The sequence below is a fragment of the Lathyrus oleraceus genome, chromosome 1 (genome assembly GCF_024323335.1).
Source record: "Lathyrus oleraceus cultivar Zhongwan6 chromosome 1, CAAS_Psat_ZW6_1.0, whole genome shotgun sequence".
NCBI lineage: Eukaryota > Viridiplantae > Streptophyta > Magnoliopsida > Fabales > Fabaceae > Lathyrus > Lathyrus oleraceus.
Window position 1 is genome coordinate 289,030,680 of NC_066579.1, and position 25,080 is coordinate 289,055,759.

The window sequence follows — 25,080 nt, forward strand, 5'->3', positions numbered from 1 at the left end:
ACTTTGCTAATCCACATTAGGCTTGGTTAATTAAAATTAGTGAGTTATGAAGTGTTTTGCAAAAAATGAATAATGAGCTAGCATGTACAATTCCTACGTGAACAGTGCCATGCAATGGTCCAATTTCACTTAATATCATCTAATAAACACAATGGAAGTGGCATTTTGCACATATCTTGAACCAAATTCAAATTATGAATTTTCCCTCCAAAAAGCACATGTATGAACACATGATCATATGAACTTTTTTCATGCAATGCAATGGTTCATTTGGAAAGTATTGGTCAAAACAAGCATTTTGCAAAAAGAGTGGACCAAATTGGAGTTTTGAATCAAAAGTTATGCCATGTTGAATCTCCATGTACACTTTGTGATCATTTGGCCATAACTCCTCAACCAATCATCAGATGGACATGATATAGGACTTTTTAAAAAGAGGAGAGAAAGATATTCAACTTTCATGTTCACAAAAATCCATTTGAAGCTTATTTGATGTTGGAAAGTCAAGTTGAATGTGGACCAAAACTTACCATTTTTGGAAACTTTCAATTATAGGTCACTTTCCATTTTTGGAAACTTTTGCCCTGACTTCAAAATCTTCAAGATAGATGTTTGAAATGACAAATGAACCTCTTTTGAACATTATTGAAGTGTTGAAACTCATTTCCCCACCTCATAGCCCTCAGTTGACTGCACAGTTGACTTTTTGATCCATAGATGACCTTGGAATGCCCTGATCAGCTTGAGTCTCAACCACTTGGGGAAATGGCTCAGAAATGAAACCCTAGCTCACATAAGCTCTTCAATATAACCATGTGATCTCCATCTCAATAAAATACCTCATCTCTCTGAGAAACCCTGGCTGAAAGAATGCAATTGATTAGGGTTGACCAGAGGTCAAAACCCTAATCTAGAGGAACTTGAGCATGAATGATGAAACCCTGGATGATGACATAACCATGATGATGGTGACATGTCCTTGCACACAAGATAATGCCCAATACCTTTGAAGGATCAGAAAACCCTGATTGAAGTGCAAACCCTCAGATGGTTAATCATCAATCCATAGAAACCCTCAGGCTTGACCCATGTACCTTCTCACCTTCTTAAAAGACTTTGGAGAATGACCTTTTTTATTTTCATATGATATGCAAAATGCAAATGCCTAATGCCCTAAAATATGAAATGCAATGTGTCAACTAGTCCCAAGAAGAGGAGGGCAAATTTTGAGGTGTTACACAATGAGATTGAGAAATCAAGACTTTTGACTTCTTAATCAACAAATGTTTGAATGAATGTCATCAAGACCATATAAAATGCCAGAATTTATGAATTTTTGTCTAAACTCTGATAAATGCTTTTAACTGATGAAATACACGACAAAATGGATCGATTATGCTATGTGGATGCAAGTGAAAAGTCAGGGTAAAATTTAGGGTATGACAGCAAGGTTATAGGCAATCACACTTCTTTACTCTTATGTTATCAACCATGACATTGTTTTATATCAAATGGATGTCAAGAATGCCTTTTAAATGGAGTAATTTTTGAAGAAGTGTATATCAAACAACCTCTTAGGTTTGAGGACCCTGTCCACCTAGATTTTGTTTATAAACTCAAGAAACCACTATGTGGACTCAAACAAGCTCCAAGAGCTTGGTATGAGTGGCTGACCGATTTCTTGTTGGAAAAAGGTTTTCAAAAAGACCAGGTTAACACTAAATTATTGAAAAAGACTCTGAATAATGAAATCTTGATTGTCCAAGTTTATGTTAATGACATAATATTTGGTTCTACTAATGCCTCTCTATGCAAGTAATTTTATGAGACAATACAGGTTGTGTTTGAAATGATCAAAATGAGTGAATTGAAGCTCTTCATAGGAATTCAAATCAATCATAGTGGAACTGATGTTCATTAGTCCAAGTATACAAAGGAGTTTCTGAAGAAGTTTAATCTCAAGGACTGCAAGATTATGTCAACTTCTATGCATCCAACCTGTTGTCTTAACAAAGAAGAAAATAGCACCAAGGTGGATCAGAAGCTATGCAGAGGTATAATTGGTTCGTTGCTTTACCTCACATCTTCTAGGCCTGATATATTGTTTAGTGTCTACTTGTGTGCAAGGTTTCAATTAGATCCTAGAAAAACTCACTTAACTATTGTTAAGAGAATCTTTAGGTATCTTAAAGGAACAACTAATTTGGGACTTCTCTATAAAAAATTCCTAGATTATAAGCCAGTTGGATTTTGTGATGCTGACTATGTTAGGGATAGAATTGAAAGAAAATCCACTAGTGGAAACTGTCAATTCATAGGTGAAAACCTAATAGCATGGGCTAGTAAGAGATAAACAATTATTTATGTACCTACAAGTAAAGAAAAATACATATCAGTTGTAAAATGTTATACACAACTACTCTGGATGAAATATCAACTAGGGGATTATCAAATTTGTGGAAACAACATCTCTATCTTTTTTTTATAATAATACTGATATTTGTCTAATAAAGAATCCAATTCAGTAATCTAGAACCAAGTATGTTGAAATAAAACATCACTTTATAAGTGACTATGTTCAGAAGGGTGTAATAGATATTCAATTCATTGATATTGATCATCAATGGGATGATATATTTACAAAACCCTTAGCTATTGATAGATTTGATTTTATCAAAAAGAGTCTAAACATGGTCTTTATTAAAGATTAATGCTTACTTCTGGATATAGTATCAAAGTCTAAAGTTGATCAGAAGTAGCTTCACTCAGAGTTTTGGAAACAACTCTGATGAAGAGTGGCTTCTGAAAGTCCTCAGACTCTGAAACTCTAAAGTGGTATATTTGCTTCAGATAGAATTCCCATGTTTAATAATTATCTTGCACAGTAGATGTATGGGTAAAAATTGTTGGGTAATGATGTGAAACCTCTTTGATTTATGTAAATATTTTTCTCTGTCATCACTTCAGGTTTTCCTACTTGTTTATTATTTGTTTTTACTGTTATGTTTCTCTAAAAGATTATTTTTGAGTGGTCTTAAAGCAAAGACAATTGTCTTGCATCTTTTTGACAAATCATTGTCTATATCTTTTGAAACTTCTTTCTATTTATTTTATTATATCTTTTATCTTCTATCTTTTGAGTTATTCCCTTTTCTAAGAGGGTATCTAGATCTAATCTTGGTATGGAAAACCAGTTTGTAGTCATCATTGAAGGACTTGTGAATTTTGAAGAAATGATGGTTCATGGTTGTGATCTTTAAAGAACCGCCTCCTAAAATGGTTCAAATAATTTATTTGATATGTTGTATGGTCCTACTTACCCTAACCTGATCAAGGAGTTATTGGTCAATGCTTATGTCCAAGAACTTAATATATAGCATGTCATTCTTTTTATTGTATCTGGTGTGCCTATCACAATCACCTCCGCCTCTATTGCTAATGAATAAACTGTGAGGATGAAGGTGTTATTCCATATATGCTCTTTTGGGAATCTTCTCTTCCTCCTCATCTTATCTTTGATATTTATCTGACCTATCTATGGTTTCTAATCTTAATTCCAATGCATCAGTCTCGTATCAAGTTTTAATATCAAACCTTTTGCCCAAGAACAAAGATCTAGAATCTCTAGATATTGATGAAAAAGCTTTTCTGCTTCTTCTCAACTCAGATATGAAGATTAACCTTATATTATGTTTGAACATCTGAAGATGACTCTCTTATGCTTTCAAGAGGGAAAGTCATGTTTCAATCCTTATGGAAGGGTTCTTTCAGACCTCTTCATTCAACAAGGAGCATAGAATACAATGAAGGAGGTTACTTCACAAATATGGGGTGACAAGTTAAAGATTCCATAAGCTTTGAAAGTTGTTGATCCTTTTATGGTCAAAGTGGTCTCTTTGGATGGAACCTCTTCTTCTGTTTAATTTATATGATTGTTTTCTTCTAAGTTATTTTGATGTTTATGTACTCTTCCTTATCTTTCAATGAAATGTTTTCTCTATTTGCTTATTATTGCTTCTTATTAAATGCTTTTCAGTTTTATTTGTTGATTGAGTGATAAGCAATTCCATAAACTTACTGAATACATGGAAAAGGAAGTTTCTTGGCTAAAACAGTGGCAAGATATCAATACTGATTTAAGAAGGACATTGCATATTTTGGACTTAAAGACTATTACATTTTTTGTGACAGTTGGACACGTCAAACTTAATCATTTGTACTTCCTCGTGCCTCCAAAGTAGTCTTCCAGTCATAATCATAATTCTTCTTAAAATTTGCTTCTACGGTCTTACCCTTTTTGGAGACTTCAGTTGATGATCCTTCGTCCTCTATAGCCCTAGATCTCTGAGCCAATCCTAATGCCTCAAAATTTTGTTTTTCCTTCCTTACCTATCTATTCATCATATTTCATATTTTCTTTGCGAAATCTCTTTTGCCAACCTTGAATGTTCTTGTCTTGCCCATTCTTTTGCTGAACACAAAACCTCCAGAGTAATGTTCATGGTGTTAATTCACCATCTTCTTTTATAGAGGTGTTTCTGAGTAAAATTGTTTCTTGAGTCTTGCTTCCTATACTAGGTTGTCAAAACCTAACTTTGACCATCTTGGAACTTGTGGAATCAATGCTTATTTGTCAAACAGTTTTTAGTTTTATCTTTTTTTCCCAGTACTTTTTCTCTTTATCAAATGTGTTTATTATCTTAACTTTTTGTTGATGACAAAAGGGGGAGAAAATTATGGGAGTGTTTAAGAGGATTAAATTATTTTTGAAATGGTTTTATTAACTTGAACCCTAATCAAAATCTATTTTATTGCTTAAATCTGAACATATATGTTTTATTCTATCAAGATAAGTTTAATTAACTTATGTAGGACTTAGGGGGAGCTTACAGAACTCAATCTTTCACTACTACAAATAATACATATCATGACAACGATCTCACCTCACGTATTGAAAAACTGAGGTATAATTTCTGGACGCACCATGTTTTTTTATAAAAAAATATACAATATATTTTGTCGGTTATTTTGAAAACCGAGGGATAAACCTATTCAGTGTACATGCTTCGAATCTCATCAGCCTTAGTTTGTGTTTTTATCTCATTAAAAGTGGTGCCTTCTTGAATATTTTATTTTTAATATAAAAGTGTTCTACTTTTCACCTCAACTTTCTTTCCATCAGAGGTTAATATGTTTCTCTGATATATATATAGTTTTAGCTTGTAGCATCCAGTTTCATTTGTCTAAATAACACAAATAGTACCCTAACAAAGAGCCCTAAAAATGAGAGCCATAAACACATACCATCTTCAATAAGAAGATGTTATGTGTTTAGTGCTCTCGTTTGTTCTTCAGAGATCCAAATCATTTTCTCTTACTTCTTATTCAAAGATCTAATACGTCAAACATCATTACTCATATTGTTCTTATTGTTGTTGTTGTTGAGATCTGAAACCCTAGAGGTTTTATCTTGTTATTATTGATTTTGTTTAAACATATTTATATTATAGGTTTATTAATATTGTTGTTTTTGTTGTTGTTGAGATCCGTTATTAAGACCGTAAATCCTAGAGGTTTAATATTGTTGTTGTTGTTTAAGCAAATTTATGTTATAGGTTTATTGATGTTGTTGTTGTTGTTGAGACCCTAAACTCTATAGGTTTAATCTTGTTGTTGTTGTAAAAACTCATTTATGTTATATGTTTATTGATGATCTTGTTGTAGTTTTAATAAGAGATTGTTTTTTTGAGTTGTTGTTTGGTGTAAGTTGTTAATGCTATTGTTGTTTTTGTTTAGTTGATTTACTATCCAAAGTTATGAAAATCTATATGTTGTAGTTCAGTTGTTGTTATTGAGTTTTAGTTTTAGATTGATATTGATATTGAGTTTATGTTTTTTGTGATTCTTTGTGCAACTCTCATCTTGTTCCGTCGAGTTGAGTTTATTATATCTAATGTTGATTGTTTGTTTCACTAACCCCTCTTTAAACATATAACCTAGTATTGATTTGGGAAATGATCATATGCAAAATTATGTTGTATTTGAAACTTATCTTACACTGATTAATTATTTTCTAATATTTTGCAACTCATCATTCATCTCATATTGTTTTATTGTTAAAATCTCTCCAATACTTCTAGTTTTCGTTCAACTTTCTTCCATATTTGTTCATTTTTGAAAGCATCGAATTTTATGTTTTCAAGAATGAATTAGTAGAAAAGGAAGTGTTGAATAAATAACTTGAAATATTAGATATATTTTAACCATAAAACAACATGAGATGAATGAAGAGTTGCAGGATGCTTCAAAATCACTAATCAATATTAGTTGTTCTTCAAATATAACACAATTGTTCATATAATTATTTCCCTAGCCAAATTTGAGAAGTTATATGTGCAATACATGGTTTAGTGAAATAATCAATCCACATTAGATTTAATAAACTCAAAATTGTTTTACCCTTCGATTTTATTAGATAACCGAGGTGAAAATGTGGTATATCTGTCGGTGAAATTACAATACTAAGGAGACATGTGTTTTCACCATTTCAGAATTCCAAAAAGGTCTCCCTGGAGATCGAACCCATGACTTTTTCACATATTTGTTAGTTATTTTAAAACATAGAGGTAAAATGTGCACTTTTCTTGAAGCCCTTCGTTACCTCGCCTATGTAGCCAAGGTTAAATGCATTTCGCGTCCGACATTAAAAATGCTTTTTCTAGTAGTGTTTGGATTATTAGACTAAGGGAGAGCTTACAAACCTCGTACTCTGATGTTGTCAAGTTGGTTAAACTGACAAACCATTGTTTTTAAATACATTTGTTTGTCATCATAAAAAAGGGGGAGATTGTTGGAACAAAATTTGTTCATATCCCTTGAGTTTCGATGATAATAAAATACTTAAAGAACAATTGGGTATACTAACATATGTTCAATTTTCCAGGATCATACATCTTAAAGTCTACTCAGAACTAACCTTGCCGAAAGCCTTTGTTTACAAAATGAGTGTCTCAGATTCTGATGGATCGGAATCCGATGACTCTAAAGGACCGACTTCTGAAGGTTCAAACTCTAGTCATGATACTTCTGCCTCTAGTGACAGCTTAGACTCTAGAGATCTCAACTTGAAAATGTTAGCCTCTGGTCCGTACTTTGTCCTTATAGCAGACTTATATTGTCAACATCATACTTAGGGTAAAAGTCAACTAGAGTCCCTTAGTGCAAGGCTTAAGAAAAGTTGATGTGACTTATGTAGCTTGCCTTCCTCATCTGGTTTATACCTAGTATATAGTGGACTATGTTATTACACTTTGGTTGAAGATCTTAACATGATTTGTCTTTCAACGAATCTCTTGTGGAGCTGCTACATTTCAAAAGGTTCTCTTATGCAAACAACTTTCCAATGACTCTTTTATCTGCCTTTATAAAAGGGTGCTAAAGATTTGAAGAAAGGTTAACAACTAGTATACAATCTAATAGAACGCGTTGAGTATAAACTTTAAGTTAAAGTTTCATATGTTCATTTTCACAAGCTCTTAAGATTTCCTATCTTTGTATATCTTATAAATCTTAAGTGTTTGGAAATATTGTATTTGTTGCAATACTTCTATATTTTTGATTGTGTATCAAAGTATAGTTGTAATTATTTCTACTAGACTATTTGTTTAAAGTATAGGAGGTCTCTTGCCTGTGTGTTTGAGCCGTGAAGTCTCTTTCTGGTGTGATTTAGCAGAAGTTTCTTGCAGGATTGCTTGAGCGGAAGTCTCTTTCAAGATTGATTGAGCAGTTGAAGTCTCTTTCTGGATATTGATTGAGCAAAGTTGTAACTAGGATTGTTTATAATGAAAATATCTTATGTGACAAGGGGACTTAACTACTCTCAGTTTAGGAGAGGAACCAAGATAAAATCTGTGTGTTTTTTCGCTTATTGCTTTTGAACTTTATTATTATTCCGTTGCTATTGACACTCTGATATCAGACCCTGAACTTGTTCAGAAATTGAAGTTGTTCATCAGAAGTGAAACATAATCTATACACTCCAATCCCCCTTCTTGTGTATTTTTCTCACCTTCAACAGTATCATATGTTAACCATGAATCATGGATAAAGGTAATAGTTAAATAATTCATATAGGTTCTCATAATTGAGACAATATGCATAGTATAATTCATGACATAATTTCCAAAAGATAAATATAATAGTTAAATAATTCATACAACTTACATAGGAAAATAAATTTAGTTGTTGATATTTGAGAACCAGTCAATAAACTTACAAAATGGAAATTGTTACAAAAAGGGAAATATACATAATATGCTTGCATATCATTAACTCTTCAGAAAATAACTCAAAAGTGAAATGAATAAGTTTGGTAGTAAGGAATATAGCAAATAGGTGGGACAAAAACATCATAGAGTTCATTTATTTCTTCTCCAACTTGACATGTTTGCGACGTAGTCTGGTTGAAGAATGTCCTCCTTCTGCAAGTTCTTTAATAGATAATGACTTGTTGGACCTATGATGTGCATCCATTTTTGGATGGATTGATTGGAGTGACTGGTTGTGGATGACATTTTCAAGAGTTTCCAAGTCCTTATATTATTATAAAGAGAAACAAAATCATCCATTTTTTTCTTAATTTAACATAAGAAACATTAGAAGTCTAGTATATAGGATTCAAAAGTAAACAACCTTCTTTGTAGATGGGGTTGGAGGTAATGGTTGTGGATTCAGTTTAGACATAATTTCCAATTCCTGCACCAATTCATGATTATAAAAAATAGTTCATAATGGTTTAAAAACAAATTTTTCCAGTCAAATACAATATAACAGTTGTGGAAATTTATGTTATTATGTAATGCTTATTGTGATGATATTCCATTCATCGGTCAATGTTACCTCATCCACACTTTCCTTAATTGAATTATAAAAGTGGCTCATAAAATAAAGAGTAATTAATATGTTACAATGACATTATAGTTAAAGAAATCAAACTAATTGAGTGTGGCATTTAATTTACCTATAAAATTTGCTCATCATTCACTTCAGAAAATGTTGGATGTTGGAATCAGTTACGACTTGTCAGAGATTTATTTTGCATTCATACAGTTGTTTAGAGGTAGAGAATAAAGCAAAACTATAAATTACTTGAATACCTTGCAAACCTCTAATTGAGAAAGTAACTTCTTAATTGTGTCTTCAACATGGTTGTGTTTACTGTGGAAATTGGTAAACAACCGCTGGTCCTCCCTGGGCCTTAAAACTAGGTGTTACTTGCAGGATCGACCAGTTGATCCTAAGACATGTGCTAGTGTGATAGTGTGACTTATTCAATTTGACAGACAGTTAACTTTGTGAGAAATGGCTTCTGACAAAGTATTGAACAATCACGGGTTTTTTCCACACGAAATGATAATGATGTTATAGCCTATGGGTGACTCGTGACCAACAGTACTACAACCTTCAAAAGATGTACACGACGAACACGCTTTTGGTGAATTCTATTATCGTAATAGAATTAGTGTCGATAGCATAGACGACAACGTAAAATGATAACTCAAAAGTAAATGAAATTAAAATAAAGTGTTCAACGGGAACAATTGAAAAATAAGGAAGTTGCATTGAAATAAATGTGGTAATTCACGTACATAGCACTCTTAAAAACTCTTGCTTCCTCACGCTGGGAATGAGAAGTTTTTTACAAGTGATTTTGGTACAAAGTGAACACCCCGAGCCCTTTGTGGGATCTCCTATTTATAATAAACTAAAGAAACTGCCTACATGAAAAAATTTCTAAAAATAACAGACGTCGTGCCACACGATCTACAAACTGCTCCATACACGATCTACAAACTGCTCCATATTCTGGCGCTTATTCTCCTTGTAACTGCTAGTCATTTTCAATTTCAAACTTCTCCCACTCAGGTATTTAGGTCGACCCCGTCTCCTATGTGTTTGACACAACCAAGAATTTCTTAAGTCCCAATCTTCAGTTCAGTCGACAGAATGGATTTCGACCAAACATGATTCTTCTGTCGATTTCATCTCCTGGTGACTTATGGTTTCCTCAGCTCTTGCTTATCTTAGGCACAACTTTCTTTCAAACCACGCCTTGGTATAAACCTTAAATTCATAAGGCACTTTCATTGATTACGCTTTCAACATGCCTTATAAATTTCTTGTGGTAACAAAATGCCCCCCAGAGATGCCATTTTCGAATGTCGACTTTTCGTGAGATAATGGCATCTTTGAGATGTCGACTTGTTCTTTACCGCTTCCACTTCTACTTAGTGGTACACCTGTTTGTCCCATGTTGCTGACGTCATCTAATCATGACAAACGTCTCCCTTTTTCCTCGAGACACACAAAATCACGTCTCCATCACTCCACGTCTTTATGACGGAAACATGTTTACCAATAACTGCTTCTTCGCCTCCACGTGTCTGCAGACGTGGGAACATGAGTACATGTGTCAAAAAGGAAAATCAAGCGTTCACTCTTCCTTTTCTTAGGGTTTAACTCTTATAAAACCCTTGTTTCTTCTTCTTCTTTCCTTTTTTCGCCCTTTGCTTCAACGAAAACAACCTGCACTCTATTTTAGTAAACAAAAACAACCTTTCTTATCCAAACCTTCAACTTCTTCCATGGCTAGCTCAAGCAAAAGCAAAACATTTCCCTCCGCTGTGAAGCTCACACAACCACTCACCATTGATGGCAAGGACTACGTTCCTGAACCTCCATTTGCTGAAGAGAAAACCAAAATCTGGCGTTCCCAGGTATTAATACCTTTCTCCCTGACTGACAAACCTTTAGCATTCTTAGGCCCGCTTCCAGAAAATCGTCGTCTTGAGATAACCAAGACAGATTCCTTTTTCCCCACCAGTCATCTCTCTGAACCTTTGTTTTCTTCCCAAAAACCTTTCTCCCTTCGTTATGTCGACAGGAATTTTAGGACTGCTCCTCCCAAGAACTGTCCTAAGTTTTGCGCCTGGATGGATCGCTTAGAAATAGAGAAAATCGACCACTGGAAACGGATAGGTATTTATACCCTTATGCAGATTGCCCATTGTGGCCCCCCTCAATCTTGTGGCATGTTACTGGCTGCCCTCCAATTTTGGGACAGTTCGACCAATTCTTTTCATACAAAGTGTGGCATGATTACACCGGCACTCTTGGATATTGTTGCCATTACAGGCTTAAAACCGACCGGCGAAGTCTTCGACTGTGAAGTCGTAGCACCAATCTCTCTAAGGTTTGACGTTGGTGACTATTGCAAGCCGACATATAATAATTTTATTGATCACCATGACACCTCTTCAGACCCTGTGACCATTGAAGAACATGTGGCCTTTCTGACTCTTTGGCTATCTCGCTTTGTGTTCTGCTCTAGATCAATGCAGATAGCCAAACATTTTGCTCTTTTGGCAACCCAGCTACACCAAGAGCGTGACATCGCTCTCGGGCTATTAATAATGGCCTTTCTTTATGAATCTCTATCTGAAGTTGTCTGCCAAATCAAACTCTTTGACCGTGAGAACTCAAACAAGAAGAATGTTTTGGTCTACGACCCTTTTTGGTTCCTACGACTGTGGCTTAACGCCACTTTTTCTAAAGACATAACATCCTATGGGATGAGAAGGGTTGTGTGTCCCCTAGAAGAACGACACCTTTTTTGGAAGCGACTGATCCCTTTGACGCCCATCGACAAAACTTTTTCTGACGTCAAGGTGTTTCGCCTTTTGTTTACCATCATGCTGACTCACGCCGACTTTCACCCTTTTATGGCTCCTTTCAGTCGTCGAACTGAAAGTCCTGAATGGCTCACCAGGGCTTTTCCCTCGACTGAAGATGAGCATAAGAATGAAACCTTTGTTATCTGGAGACGTTTTCTGGTCCCCTAATTTCTGTCGGTTGTAACCCCCGACACCAACCCTAGCCTAGTTGCTTACCAACCCAACTTGGTAGCCAGACAATTTTGCCTTTGTCAGTTTATCCCCAAGTCCCTGTATTCTTCTCTCGGCATACTTACAAACATCCTTTGTGATCAACCCTGGAGTATGATCCAAGAGGATATTGAGACCCTTTGGGAAAACTGACCAAAGCTCCATCCCATCTCCTTTCAACCAGCTTTCTTCTGCACCAAAGAGTTTGATGATTGGTGGCAGTCGTATCTTGCTGTTTATTTGGTGCTCCTAAGGCCAAATTATCTGAACTGACTCAAGCTCTTGTTTATTTGCAGGCGAAATCGACCAAGTGTAAGGCTCTCCATGCCAAACAAATTCAAGCTTTTCAGATCTTCTTTCGAGTTATGTATCGACCTAATAATCTTTGTCGGACCATCTCTAAGGCCGCGTCCGAATTAAAGGAGAAGGTAACCGACAGGCTCCAAAAACTTAAAATCCCCGGTTACGCGAAAGACAAGTATCTTTACGCCATTCATTTTGGAAATATCAAATTCCCTCCTTTGCCATCTAGCCTATTGGCTTTGGCCTTTGGCAATTCAATTCTAGATTGGTATTATTGTCCCTTTTTAGACGTGCAAAATGCTTATAAGAAAAAGGTCGACAGAGTGGTACCGACGAAGCATTATCTGCCTTACTACTCAAGGCCACTTCATATTGATCCTCAATATGTTAGAGTGCTCGATTCCACACAAATTGGTAACACTTTTCTGGAAAGCTAACACCTCCTTTTATTTGGATTTTGCCGCTTACTTGATCTTCTATATTCCTTTACAACAATCCCCATAGACCATGTGGATCACGTTTTTGCCAATGAACTTATCCTTTTGACACAAGAGACTCAGGTTCCACTCTGGATGATTTGTCGTTTTCTTTTACTTTGGTATTTACTCTTAACTGTCATTTACCTTTTTGCCGGTTGCTCCTGAGAAGTCCTCTGATGATGATGAGCGACCTATTGCCCATGTTTTGAAAAAACCCAGTTCTTCGGTATGCACCTATATGAAGCAATCTCACTCAACCCTGTGATTTCTCTAAGGAAAACAATACGTGGTCTCTAACTTCTTACTCATGTGCAGGGTCAACCACGTTCGACAGACCCACATGTCTTTTCTCACTCCAAGAAATCCAAAAAACATAAACGTTCTGCTGCCATAGGACCTGAGGTATTTCTTGTCGGCCTTTTTGATCTTCTGACTAGAATATCTGCTTATAACCTCTCTTCATGTCTTCAGCCGACTCCACAGCCGACTCAACCATCTTCTCAACACTCCCACAAATCCAAAGGCCATCAGGGCTATAAAAGGAAGAAGCATGATTCTCCCTCTAGGAATGGTGAAGCCAAGAAAAAGAAACACCATAAAGTGCTTACTCCAAAGGCTCCTTCTCTAGACGCCGACATTATTGTGGTCGACACGTCTATCCTTAATAAAGTCCCTGATTCAGCTGTGGGGGATTCAAAGTCGACCAACACCTTTGCTGCTGCTGTCTTGGAGGGAGAAAATTTGGATGTCGTTCTCCCTACACCGACACGGGTAATCACTTGTTTTACTATCTTTTTCCTTGAATTACTAGACTTTTCTTACAAACATCTTTTTCTCTTACAACAGGCTGATGCTTCTGGTAAGCCATCTCACCATGTCGCCGATTATACTCCCTCGTCGCCGGCTTCTTCTCCATCTCACCAAGAACCCTCTGTCGACACTGCTGGTGAGTTCATTGGCTTCCCTATCCAGATTAGTGATGTGACTCTGAGTCAGTCACTAGCCCTGCAATGCACACGGATTCCAGTTCGACTAGTTCTGACTCTAGTCTTTCTTCAGCTTCCTTGCCTTTGCAGGATTCAAGGGGACCAGGGGATGTTGGCATCACAAAAAACCAGCCTTCTCAAACTACTCCTCTATCAACTACTTCTCCTTCATCTTCCCAGGGGATGGAAATAAAGCCTTCTGCTCTAGAAGCAATTGCTAGGCTTCATAGCCTAGTAAGATCACGTGATGCTTCTTCAGATTCTGAGCAGCTTCACCATTCTGGTAAGATGGGTTCTGAAGCGACCAAGACCAAAGCTCTAATGGACAAGGCTTATTTTCACGCCTTGAATCCAGATCTCCCCCATATGCTTATGTGTGAACCTGCTGTCGGCCCAAAAATCTTGCATGTGTTTGCCCAACTCAAAGAGCTTCAGCTTTTAGAGTATGCTAAGTGTGCAATGGCCGCTTTAGAAAAATTTCTGGTTCCCATGCTGCGTCATCTCGATAACGTTAGGGAAAATGAACACCAGATTGTAACTACTGAGGCCTTCGTGAAGGAGAAATGGGAGCTGGTGATGAAAGCCGACGAAGAGGTCACCAAAATGCTAGGGGCGATTGAGGAGAAGGAAAAGGAATTGGCCTCCAAACAAACAAGAGTTGCTGAGATACGCCAGCAAATTGATGACCTTCAGCGTCAAATTTTTGCTTTGTATAGTGAGTTTGAGTCAATTACTGAGGAGGAATCGTGTATTGTTGACAAGGTTATAAAGCTTGCCAAAGACACTGTGGAGCAGACCACCAATGATGCCTTGGCTGTAGCTGAAGAACTTTCCAACGTTGAAAAGAAGCTTGAACAACTTAAAGTCCAGGGCGACAACTTGGAACCTACGTCTCTCCACTACAACCTTGAGCTTCAATCATTTTAATATAGATTCAGTCAACTTTGACCGATTTTATTTTTATGTAATATTTGAACAATGGCTTTTTTGCCAATTTTATGCCATTATTTTATTTTTTAGCAATGTGTACATTTAATTTTCTGTGCCTTTATAGCTGGTTTCAAACATAGTTTTCTCCAACCTAGTTTATTCGACAGCCATTTAGTCTGTCAAAATCTTGACCTCTTAAAGGAGAGGCCTATACTTTTTTAAGTATTTTCCATTCACCCTCAAGATTCGCCTATCTGGTGCCAACTCATCGACCTCGTAGGCGTTATTAGAGAAAACCTGCAAAACCTTAAATGGTCCTTCCCAATTTGGGGACCATTTACCCAAAACTATATCGCTTCTATCCATAGGTAAGATTACTCTCCAAACTAAATCGTCGATAACGAACATTTTGCCTTTCACCTTCTTATTGTAGGCTCTGGCGACTTTTTCTTTTTGCCTTTGTAGTGAATTCAAGGCTAACATTCTCTCCTCATCTAAATCGACCACTTCGTCTGCCATCAAGCTCCAATAATCCTCAGAAGGTATTTCGTATTGCCTCTGGATTCTAACTGCATGAACCTGAATCTCTACTGGTAACACTGCATCGTGCCCATATACCAGTCGAAATGGAGTTGTTCCGGTTGCTTCTTTTGGCGATGTTCGACATGCCTGTAGCGGTGTATTCGTCACCATTGGAAATATTAACTAGATCCAAGGTAAATCATACAAAGATAGAGTCGCCACCACACTTCTATTTATCCAAAGGAATGGCTAGAAAGCGAACAAAAGCCTATAAAGTTTTACAAATAAAACTAGTAAAAGGGGGTCAGAGATCTGGGTAAGGGGGTTGGTTATGTCATGGGAAAGTGTTAGGCACCCACAACATCCTAGGTACTCCTAGGGAGCCCTTTTCACAACTTGTTGTATCAGGTTATTGTTTATGAAAATATTTATTGTGCAAACATTAATTGAAGAGATGAGGGAAGAATGTACAAGTTAGTTATTTTTGTGTTTGAATGGATGAACCCATTGCCTACGTACCTTTTCATGAAAGATAAGGATCAAAACGCCGTAGTTCGGCTAAAAGATTTCCAAAAAAAGATAAGTAGGTTGATTTTAAACAAAAGCCCCAAGGTCTTTCATTATCAAAGGGAGAACACTCGACCTGAGTCAACAATCCACCATGTGAGAATAGCTTCGACATACTAGAGGGGTTAACCCTGTTATCAGTATGGAAGACTTACGATTCGATCACTAAGGATGAGGTGAGATTTACATCAACCGCTAAGATAATTCAGATCTATAGCTAATGCATGAAAACTTGATTAAGAAGTGGACAAGGGCCACAAAAGCAATTGAATGAGTTGAATTAGCCAGTTAGAATTATTCACAAAACACAGTCAAAGTGTGAGTTAAAGTTCAATTACAATGAGTATTTATGAAAGTGAAGTTAGAAAATCAAAGGCTTAAGGCCTAGGTTTCTAATTTGAAAAGAGAATCTGATTTTTGCACAATTTTTGGTTTTTTGGTTTAAGGATGAAAAAAAGGCAAGGTTTAGCACAAAAGGGTTGAGGATAAGGGACAAGGCCACAAGCAGGAATTCCTTTCTCAAGATCATAGAAATGATCGAAGTAAGTTCCTTTGGAATCAGGCAACACTAGGCAAACGCAAATAATCAAGCTCAAAGGAGCAACAAAACTGGAAATGGATGGCCAATAAATGGTCTTACGTCCAACTCCACAAAGCAACATGGGAAACAGATGGCCAATCAATGGTCTTACGTCTGACTCCACAAAAGGAAACAAGATAGGAAACAGATAGCCAATCACTGGTCTTACATCTGACTCCACAAAAGAAAACAAGATAGGAAACAGATAGCCAATCACTGGTCTTACATCCGACTCCACAAAAGAAATAAAACAGGAAATGGAGTGCCAATAAATGGTCTTATATCCAGCTCCCCAAAAGGAACAGGAAACAGATAGCCAATCACTGGTCTTACATGTGACTCCTCAAACTAAGCAAGTAACAAATGCAAAAAAAAACGATATGCAAAACAGTATGCAAAACAATATGCAAAAGCAAGCACAATCAATCACAACAATCAATTAACACACTCTATACACAAGCAAGAGGCTCAATCAAAGTTGGGCTTTAGTCAAGGGGTCATATCAACCTTGACAAACAAGCCAATACTGTTTATGGGTGTTCAGACTCTTAACCACTGACATTGATCGTCAGGGTGAGCAGATGAAATGGGAGATGAGGGTTAGACCTCATAGCTCTTAACCCTGCCCTGGGTGAGCTTGAATCAAAGAGAGTGTGGGAGTCCATAATGAGGAACTTTATTCCATATGACTGACTCGATATACAATGATCTTGGGTGTTTATTCAAATGCATCAGCACGTAGTGCGAGCATAATGAAAGACTCAACTGAATAGTAGGGGATTGATTGCAAATCCCTTTTATCTGCCAATTGCCTCTTCACTTAGGAGGACTTAAGTCACATGCCTCGACAATGAGGTCTTTAGCACAAAATTAAACAAACAAAGACATTGCCTCTTAAGGAGGACTTCAGCCAAATGCCTGCCAAAAGAAACGACAGGGCTTCCAGACTACATGGAGTTAGAGAGATTACCTAAGTGGTAAACCAACCACAAGCAAAGCAAAGCTCAAGTAATGAGCAAAATCTACTAAGGTACCTGTATGAAAAGCTAAACAATCAGTATTCACATTCAGACAACCAAACAATTAACAACAGTCAAACATTCCCAATATGTACAACATGTAAGCCATAAGAGGCAAACACTCAAGTGATTTAGCCACCCAAGTACCTACAACACAATCAAAATTAGTTAAACAAAGTAAATTGCATCTCAAGCAAGGAGATCACATCATCCATTAGGACTAATTGCTTGAACCTGAAAGGCAAAGCTCAAATTGTGAGTACAAACCCCTAGGGCAAAGCCTAGGGTCAAAGGCAAAGCAAAAAGTCAAAACAGCAACCAATATTCAACATGAAGCTCATTTAAACAAGTAAGAACATGTCCTAAAAAGGACCAAGTCTAAAGCATCAAGCAAAGTCATCATATGAGCAAGATATGGCAAGGCAATTACAAAGCACACAATTGGTCACCAAGAATGAAAATTCCATATTAAAACAGAAATGAATCAAACAATCATGAAACTTTTTATGTGCATACAACATGTTAAACACAATCATCATGCCAAAAATTGGAATCAGAAAAGCTCAATTGACTTGGAAATGAAAATGAACAAGATCAACATCAAATTGTGTGACACACATTGTCACACCATACATTCATGTACCTAAAACAGAGATGAAAAATGCTAAAAATGCACAACCAAGCCTTAAAAATCATGTAACATATTGGGAATCAGCATACCAAATTTCAAATCAATTGGCCAATGTATGAGCATTTCACAATAGAATGAATGAAGCATGGTACATTTACATATATGTTCAAAGAAGCCAACACAATTAAAATTCCAGAAATGATAAAATCATGAAATCAACATCACAAAATAATAGACATCCATATGAACAAGTAGCAAAAAATTGGAGATGATTTGGATTAATTTTCAATTTATTATGATTTTTCAAAGTTGGATGAAAATATTTGGAATAATGTGAATCATGCACATGATAATTGGAGGGAAATGATAAATGGCTTGAGTAATTTGAAAATATGCTACCAGAGAGAATCGAACCGTGTATGAAGGAAAATGCGCTGGAAAACAAAATAAAAGCACAAAATGCTGAAGGTGGGAATCGAATGGTGTAGCGTTCACAAGGATCAAAACGCAGCGTTCTCATTAAATGAGTTGGCATGCCAACTCAGAGTCAAGCTACATGTGGAAGCGGTCAACGAAGTGCTGGCCAATTAATTGGACATGAGGCACAAACGTGGACGCGCATGTGGACAAAAACCCTAGCCAACTCAACCTGTTACAGACGGCGGCAGGAGCGGCGGTTTCCACGGTCTTCTTCGTGAAGACGGCGAAGCTACAGTAGCACGCAACATTTTTTTTCCAGAAACGCAAAAAAATTATACCAAATGAAAGCTTATTCCAAGCACAATCTAAATCCAGGCTCAATTCATCATAATTCTTCCTAATCAATGCAAATCGAAGAAAAATATTTTGATCTACAAAACTTCTACCAAGCATAACTCATGTAAACCTCAACCAAATTCAATTCTTTAACCATCAGAATTCTCAGCATGAGAAGGTCTACCTAAACATGTGCATAAATTGGAGAATTAAGAGATTCGAATTTTTACCTCTTGAAGAGCAGAATGATGAAACCAACGATTCAAGGCCTTGCAAGTGTCCAGATCCAATTCTGAGATGATGACTTGAAGTTTGATGTATGAATTGAAGCTTGGAAATGATTGGATCTAGCTCAAATGGCAGTTTCCATCTTCATGTTCTTGAGTTTGCACAGCTTGATTTCTGCTCGAATTCTTCAAATCAAAGCTTAATCCATACTCAATGAAGCTCACTGATCATGATTCTCCAATAAAATCAGGGTGCTATGTGGAGGATTTTCAAGTTTGAGATGAGAGAAAATTTGGAGGGAAAACTCAAATCTAGATCTAGAAGTTGTTGTTATGAAAATTCTGTTAGGATTAAGGCTTTATATGACATGTTAATCACTCTGAAAAATTAATTAGGCAATGGCTAATTGTAATTAGTGAACATAAGGTGCATGACCAAAAATGGAAGATGTGAGGTACATGGCTAATTTTGGACGTGAACAGTAGCATGTGCATGTGTATTTTCACTCAAAAACCTCTCATGAACACAATGGCAATGGTATTTTGTTCATATGATGCACCAATTTTGAATTTCCAAATTTCCCTCCAAAATGTTCATGAATGGGCAAATGATCATGTGATTAAATTTCATGCAATGCAATGACAGATTTGGAAATTATATGTCATGACAAGCATTATGCAAAGAGAGGCACTCAATTTGGAGCCTTGGATCAAAAGTTATGGCTTGTTGAAGTTCCATGTACACATTGCAATCATTTGACCATATCTCCTCAACCATTCATCAGATGCTCATGATCTTGGACTTTTTGGAAATGAGAGAGAAAGATCTTCAACTTTCATGTTGGACAAAAATTCATTTGAAGCTTTTTTGATTTTGAAAAGTCAAGTAGAATTTGGTCCAAAAACTTGCCATTTTTGGAAACTTGAAATTATAGGTCACTTTCCATTTTGGGAAACTTTTGCACTAGCTTCAAATTCTTCAACAGAGATGTTTGACATGATGAATAAGCCTTGTTTGAACATGAATGGGATGAAGAAATTCAATTCTCACACTCAAAGCCCTCAATTGACTTTCAGTTGACTTGCATTGGTCCTTAGATGACCTGACAATGCCTGATGAATTTGAGCTTCAACCACTTGGGGAATTTGCTCCAAAATGAACCTCTAGCTCATATAAGCTCAATATAATGACATGTGGTCCTCATACCAAGAAAATACCATCTGCACTTGCTCATAGGAAAACCTTGAATTGCCTGGCTTTATGACTGCTTAGACTGCAAAACAAATGTTAGATGACATATTTTTGATGCTTTTGGTTAGTGATTAGACAAGAAAAACAATGATATACAATGCAAGCAATGCCTGGTGATCCAAAACCACTCACAAGGATATCCCACCCACAAGGAAGGAAGGCAAGATGCTTAAAGATCCTTGAGGCTATGTAATGCTATGATATGATGCCATGAGGGGTCTTAGGGACAAAATTGGGGTCTTACAGATGCCCCTATTTAAGGTCATTCTAGCCGGAGAAGTGAAAGTGAAAATCTTCATCTCGACGCGGTAGAATGGGCTTAAATAACAACAATGAGACAAATTTTGGTCCCTGAGAGACCTCATGATGCAAATGTATGTATGCAAATCAAACAAACTCTGTGGGGAATATGGGTCCACCAAGAAGAAGAGAAAATCAGGAGAAAAGACAAATCCATAGGAACAATGCACTTCCTAGTGGAACAGAGACTCTGACGGGACTCTTATGGGGATAAGAAAAGAAAATAATGCGTGAGCAGGACACGACTTGAAGCTGGAGACTTTACTGGGGAGTAAAGGACTAACACTGGGGAAAAGATTTCCAAAGGGAAACACATCCGATGGAAAGACTCAAGCTGACTCAAAGATGCGTGTGCTGGGAAATACGCCAACACAGCAAGACTATCCACAAAGGATACTTCGGATGAAAATCCGGACTCAGACTGGGGAAAGAGCTGACAAGACAACTCTGCCGGGAAAATGCATGTACTGGAAAGTTATGCCAATACAGCAAAAAGCGAATCACAACAACAATTCCGCTGGGGAAATCTGAAAAGACCATCCAGGGAAAGCAAAGAGATGAGATGTTACCGGTTAATGAGTAACAAACTCGGGAAGAATGAATATCTAAGACCTATGTACGGGTGAGAGATATCAATCGACCAAATCATCTGAGGAAGACCTGAAAAAGGTATATTTCAACTCAGGAAAATCTAACTCCACAGGGGACCGAGGTCGTAATAGGGAGCAGACAGGAAGGAACACCAAGGATACCGGGTTGTAGGCATATAACAGGTGACCGACCAAGGCGTGAATTGGTGAGTGTTCCAAAAGACTCATCATCCTGAAGAAAGCTAGAAAAGTAGACTTGTTTATAGGATGGACATTCGATTCCGTAAAGAATGCGAATCTTACTCAATTGGGAAACAAACAAAGGATTCAACCAAAGAGTGCATGAGATATATTATCTATAGCCGTCAAAACATAGATGATATACTCGCAAGGAAGATTATCCATAACCGGGTTGTGGGTTGTTAAAGGATAAATCAACCGAAATCGTGAATTGGTTTGTGTTCCAAAACACTCAGCATCCTGAAGAAAGCTTGGAAAAGCAGACTTGTTTATAGGATGGACATTCGATTCCACAAGGAATACGAATCTTACTCAACTGGGAAGAACAAGACTTCGACTGGAGAGCGCATGAGATATATTATCTATAGCCGTCAAAACGTAAATAATATACTCGCATGGAAGATTATCCATAACCGGGTTGTAGGTTGTTAAAGGATAAATCAACCGAAAAAGAGAAACAATCGTTACCAACAACAAAAGGGTAGACGAGAGATGACTCACTGGGGATAAATTGCAAGCACACGACAACTATCCAAACAAATGGGGTAGAAATATTCGATTCCGCAAAGGGACAACGAATCTTACTCGACTGGGGAAACACGAAAGGCTTCGACCGAAGAGTGCATGAGATATATTATCTATAGCCGTCAAAACGTAGATAATATACTCGCATGGAAGATTATCCATAACCGGGTCGTAGGTTGTCAAAGGATAAATCAACCGAAAAGAAAGGCATCAGGATACCAAACTAGGTATGATAATGATGACCAATCAAAAAGGGACAACAAACATTACCGGCAAATGGTGAATGAAAGAGGACCTGCTGAGGATAAAATTGCTTACTCGGAGCAAATACCCACAAGGAAGGGGAAGACCTGCTGGGGATAAAATTGCTTAATCAAAGCAAATATCCAAAGGGGGAAAGGAATATCAATACCGAAAACTGGGTAATGATAACCGCAAAGAGGGGATTACATCTACCGGTTAGTAGGCAGAAAACCACGGAAAAGTAACCGTCATCGGTTGGGATGAACAACAAGGTTAACTCTGCGAGGAGAGAAAATAGGGTTTACAAATACCGAGATGCTGGGTAGAAGACCGAAGATTCCGCTGAGGAACAAATCAAGAAAATAGGATTTACAACCACCGGTTAGTAGGTAGAAGACCACAAAATCCGCCATCAACTAGAATGAACCACAAAGGTTACCTCTGCTAAGGGATAAAAGTAGGATTTATAACTACCGGTTAGTAGGCAGTAAACCACACAGATAGAACTTACGACTACCGGTTAGTAGGTAGAAGGCCACAAGTTCCACTGAGGATAAGATGAATGAGTGTCGGTTAGTAAGCAACTATTCATTTATACCATAGGGAAGCACAAGAGACAACCATAACGAGCCAATTTAGGAACGGTCCAAAAAGGCAAATTGAATCAAGACTCATCCTGATGAGGAAAGAACTCAAAAGGGAAAACTCATCCCATTATGTGTGTTGGGAGGGAACGGAAACAACCGTCATCCACGAGGATATAACTCAGTGGGGAAATGCAGAAGGAAAGGACAGACACTATCTGCTTAAGGGACTGACTCTAAATTGAGAGATTGGACACCCGACATCTGCTTGGGGAGATCTACTGGAGAGATCTATATCCAATTAGCAGGAGACAACAATCAAAAGATATATGGCAAAAAATGCAACATGAATATCTGAATGTTGAAAGTATGCATGAATATGCTTGATTTATGTTTGATGAATGCTGACAAAACAGACATATCTAACACAAATAGGTTCAGGAATCAAACGCCCGGTACTACATCTCGAAAGAGAAAGCCAGGATCACCGGAGAACATCCAATCTGCCGGGATCAAAGACAACATGGATCATCTGCAAGGATGGATCATCAATCTCAACTGGGAAAGAGAGCTCGCTTCACAGGTAAAACACTGCCACGAAAGCAACTCCAAAAAAAAATCCAATGAGGGAGAAAAGATCACACAAGTAGATTCTGCCACACAAGCCACTGTACTGGGGATCAGAAGATATCAGGAAATCACCAAATCTCTGCAGGGGAGGAAGGCCTCAAGAGGTTTCCGGAGGGATCGTCAGTCACAACCGGAGAAAAGAGTTCAATGCACAGGCAGAAACGCCGCAACAACAGCTCACACTAGGGATCAGAGATGCCAGGAAGCAACCAGATCTCTGATGGGGATAGATAGCATAGATGAAGTTCGTCATGCCAACAACTCCGGTAGCGATCTATCCGAGGAAATAACGAAGTACTGGGATGTCAACTCACCAACTACCAAATCTTCCAAAGAAAAACACCCATGCTGGGGAGAGGATAAAGCTGGAGAGGAAAGTTGAAGTCTTCAACAAGTACTCCGCTTGGGACTGACCCACAAAAGCGTTCAAGCAGCACTCTACTGGGGATGAAAACCACAATAGGGCTAAAACAACACTCTACTGAGGATATAAACCACAATAGGGCTAATAGAGCCTTGGAGGAGGAATGCTGTACTGCCGGGGAAATGAAGCTGAACAACTTCAACCAACGCTGCACTGAGCAACCTCGCTGAGGAGAAACCAAAAAAAAGGTTCTTCCGGAAGAAGATACAGTTATCCTCGAGATATGAACAAATGTCCTACCCTGTTGGAAATCATACCACCCTAGGGAGAGCACTGAGAATCTCCTGAGTATCCTTTGATCATTGTGAATGTTCACTTTGTTTAAAAGCTGTTTTGTGAAAAGTTTATTTATTTTGAAAACAATGATATTTTTATCAATTAAAACATGCAAAACATTTGTTGAGTAGAAACAAATAAGAGTGCAAATAATTGGCTAAAAGCTCAAATTTATTTGATGGAATGGTAGTTTGCAAATGGCAGGACTCCATAGATCTGTACAAGTTTGAAATTGGTGATATATATTGGAAAGGGCTACATTGAACATAATGACCATTTCTCCACCAATTCCGAATTTGATGTATTCAAAGCTTCGGTTGACGACGAATCGAGAATTTCTGGCGGATGACAGATGTAGAACACAGTCTTGTCAAGATGCAGTTACTTGCCAAATCCCTAATTTCTGCCTAGATTGCGCCAGGGTGAGGTACTCAATCTAGCGGGATGCAAATATACTTTTTTTTTCATGTCTCTAATTTTTGCCTGGATCGCCCTTTCGGGTTTTCAATCCACCGAGACGCTCATTTTTGCCTAAGCCGCCCTTTCGGGTTTTCAACTTAGCGAGCTATTCTGTTTTTATTTTTAGGCGAAGTATTTCTTGACTGCATCTGAATTCACAGGACGAGTGAAATCCTCCCCATCCATTGTTGTAAGCATCAAAGTACCGCCTGAAAAGGCTCGCTTGACAACATATGGACCTTCGTAGTTTGGAGTCCACTTGCCCCTGGAATCGGGCGCGAAGGACAAGACTTTCTTGAGCACAAGGTCACCTTCTCGGAACACACGAGGCTTGACCTTCTTATCGAATGCTTTCTTCATTCTCTGCTGATATAACTGACCATGGCACATCGCAGTCAATCTCTTCTCTTCGATCAAATTCAGTTGGTCGTAACGACTCTGAATCCATTCAGCATCAGTCAACTTGGCTTCCATCAAGACTCTCATTGATGGGATCTCCACCTCTACTGGGAGAACAACCTCCATGCTGTAATCAAGAGAGAAAGGGGTTGCCCCTGTTGAAGTGCAGACAGATGTACGATATCCGTGCAAAGCAAATGGCAGCATCTCGTGCCA

At 37.6% G+C, this 25,080-nt stretch overlaps 1 protein-coding gene across 1 annotated transcript; it reads right to left on the reverse strand.

Moving 5' to 3' along the window:
• Positions 1–14,835: 14,835 nt before the first annotated feature.
• Positions 14,836–15,333, reverse strand: LOC127103664 (uncharacterized). Its single transcript, XM_051040909.1, has one exon. The coding sequence runs from the start codon at positions 15,331–15,333 to the stop codon at positions 14,836–14,838; it is 498 nt and encodes a 165-aa protein (XP_050896866.1).
• Positions 15,334–25,080: the final 9,747 nt, after the last annotated feature.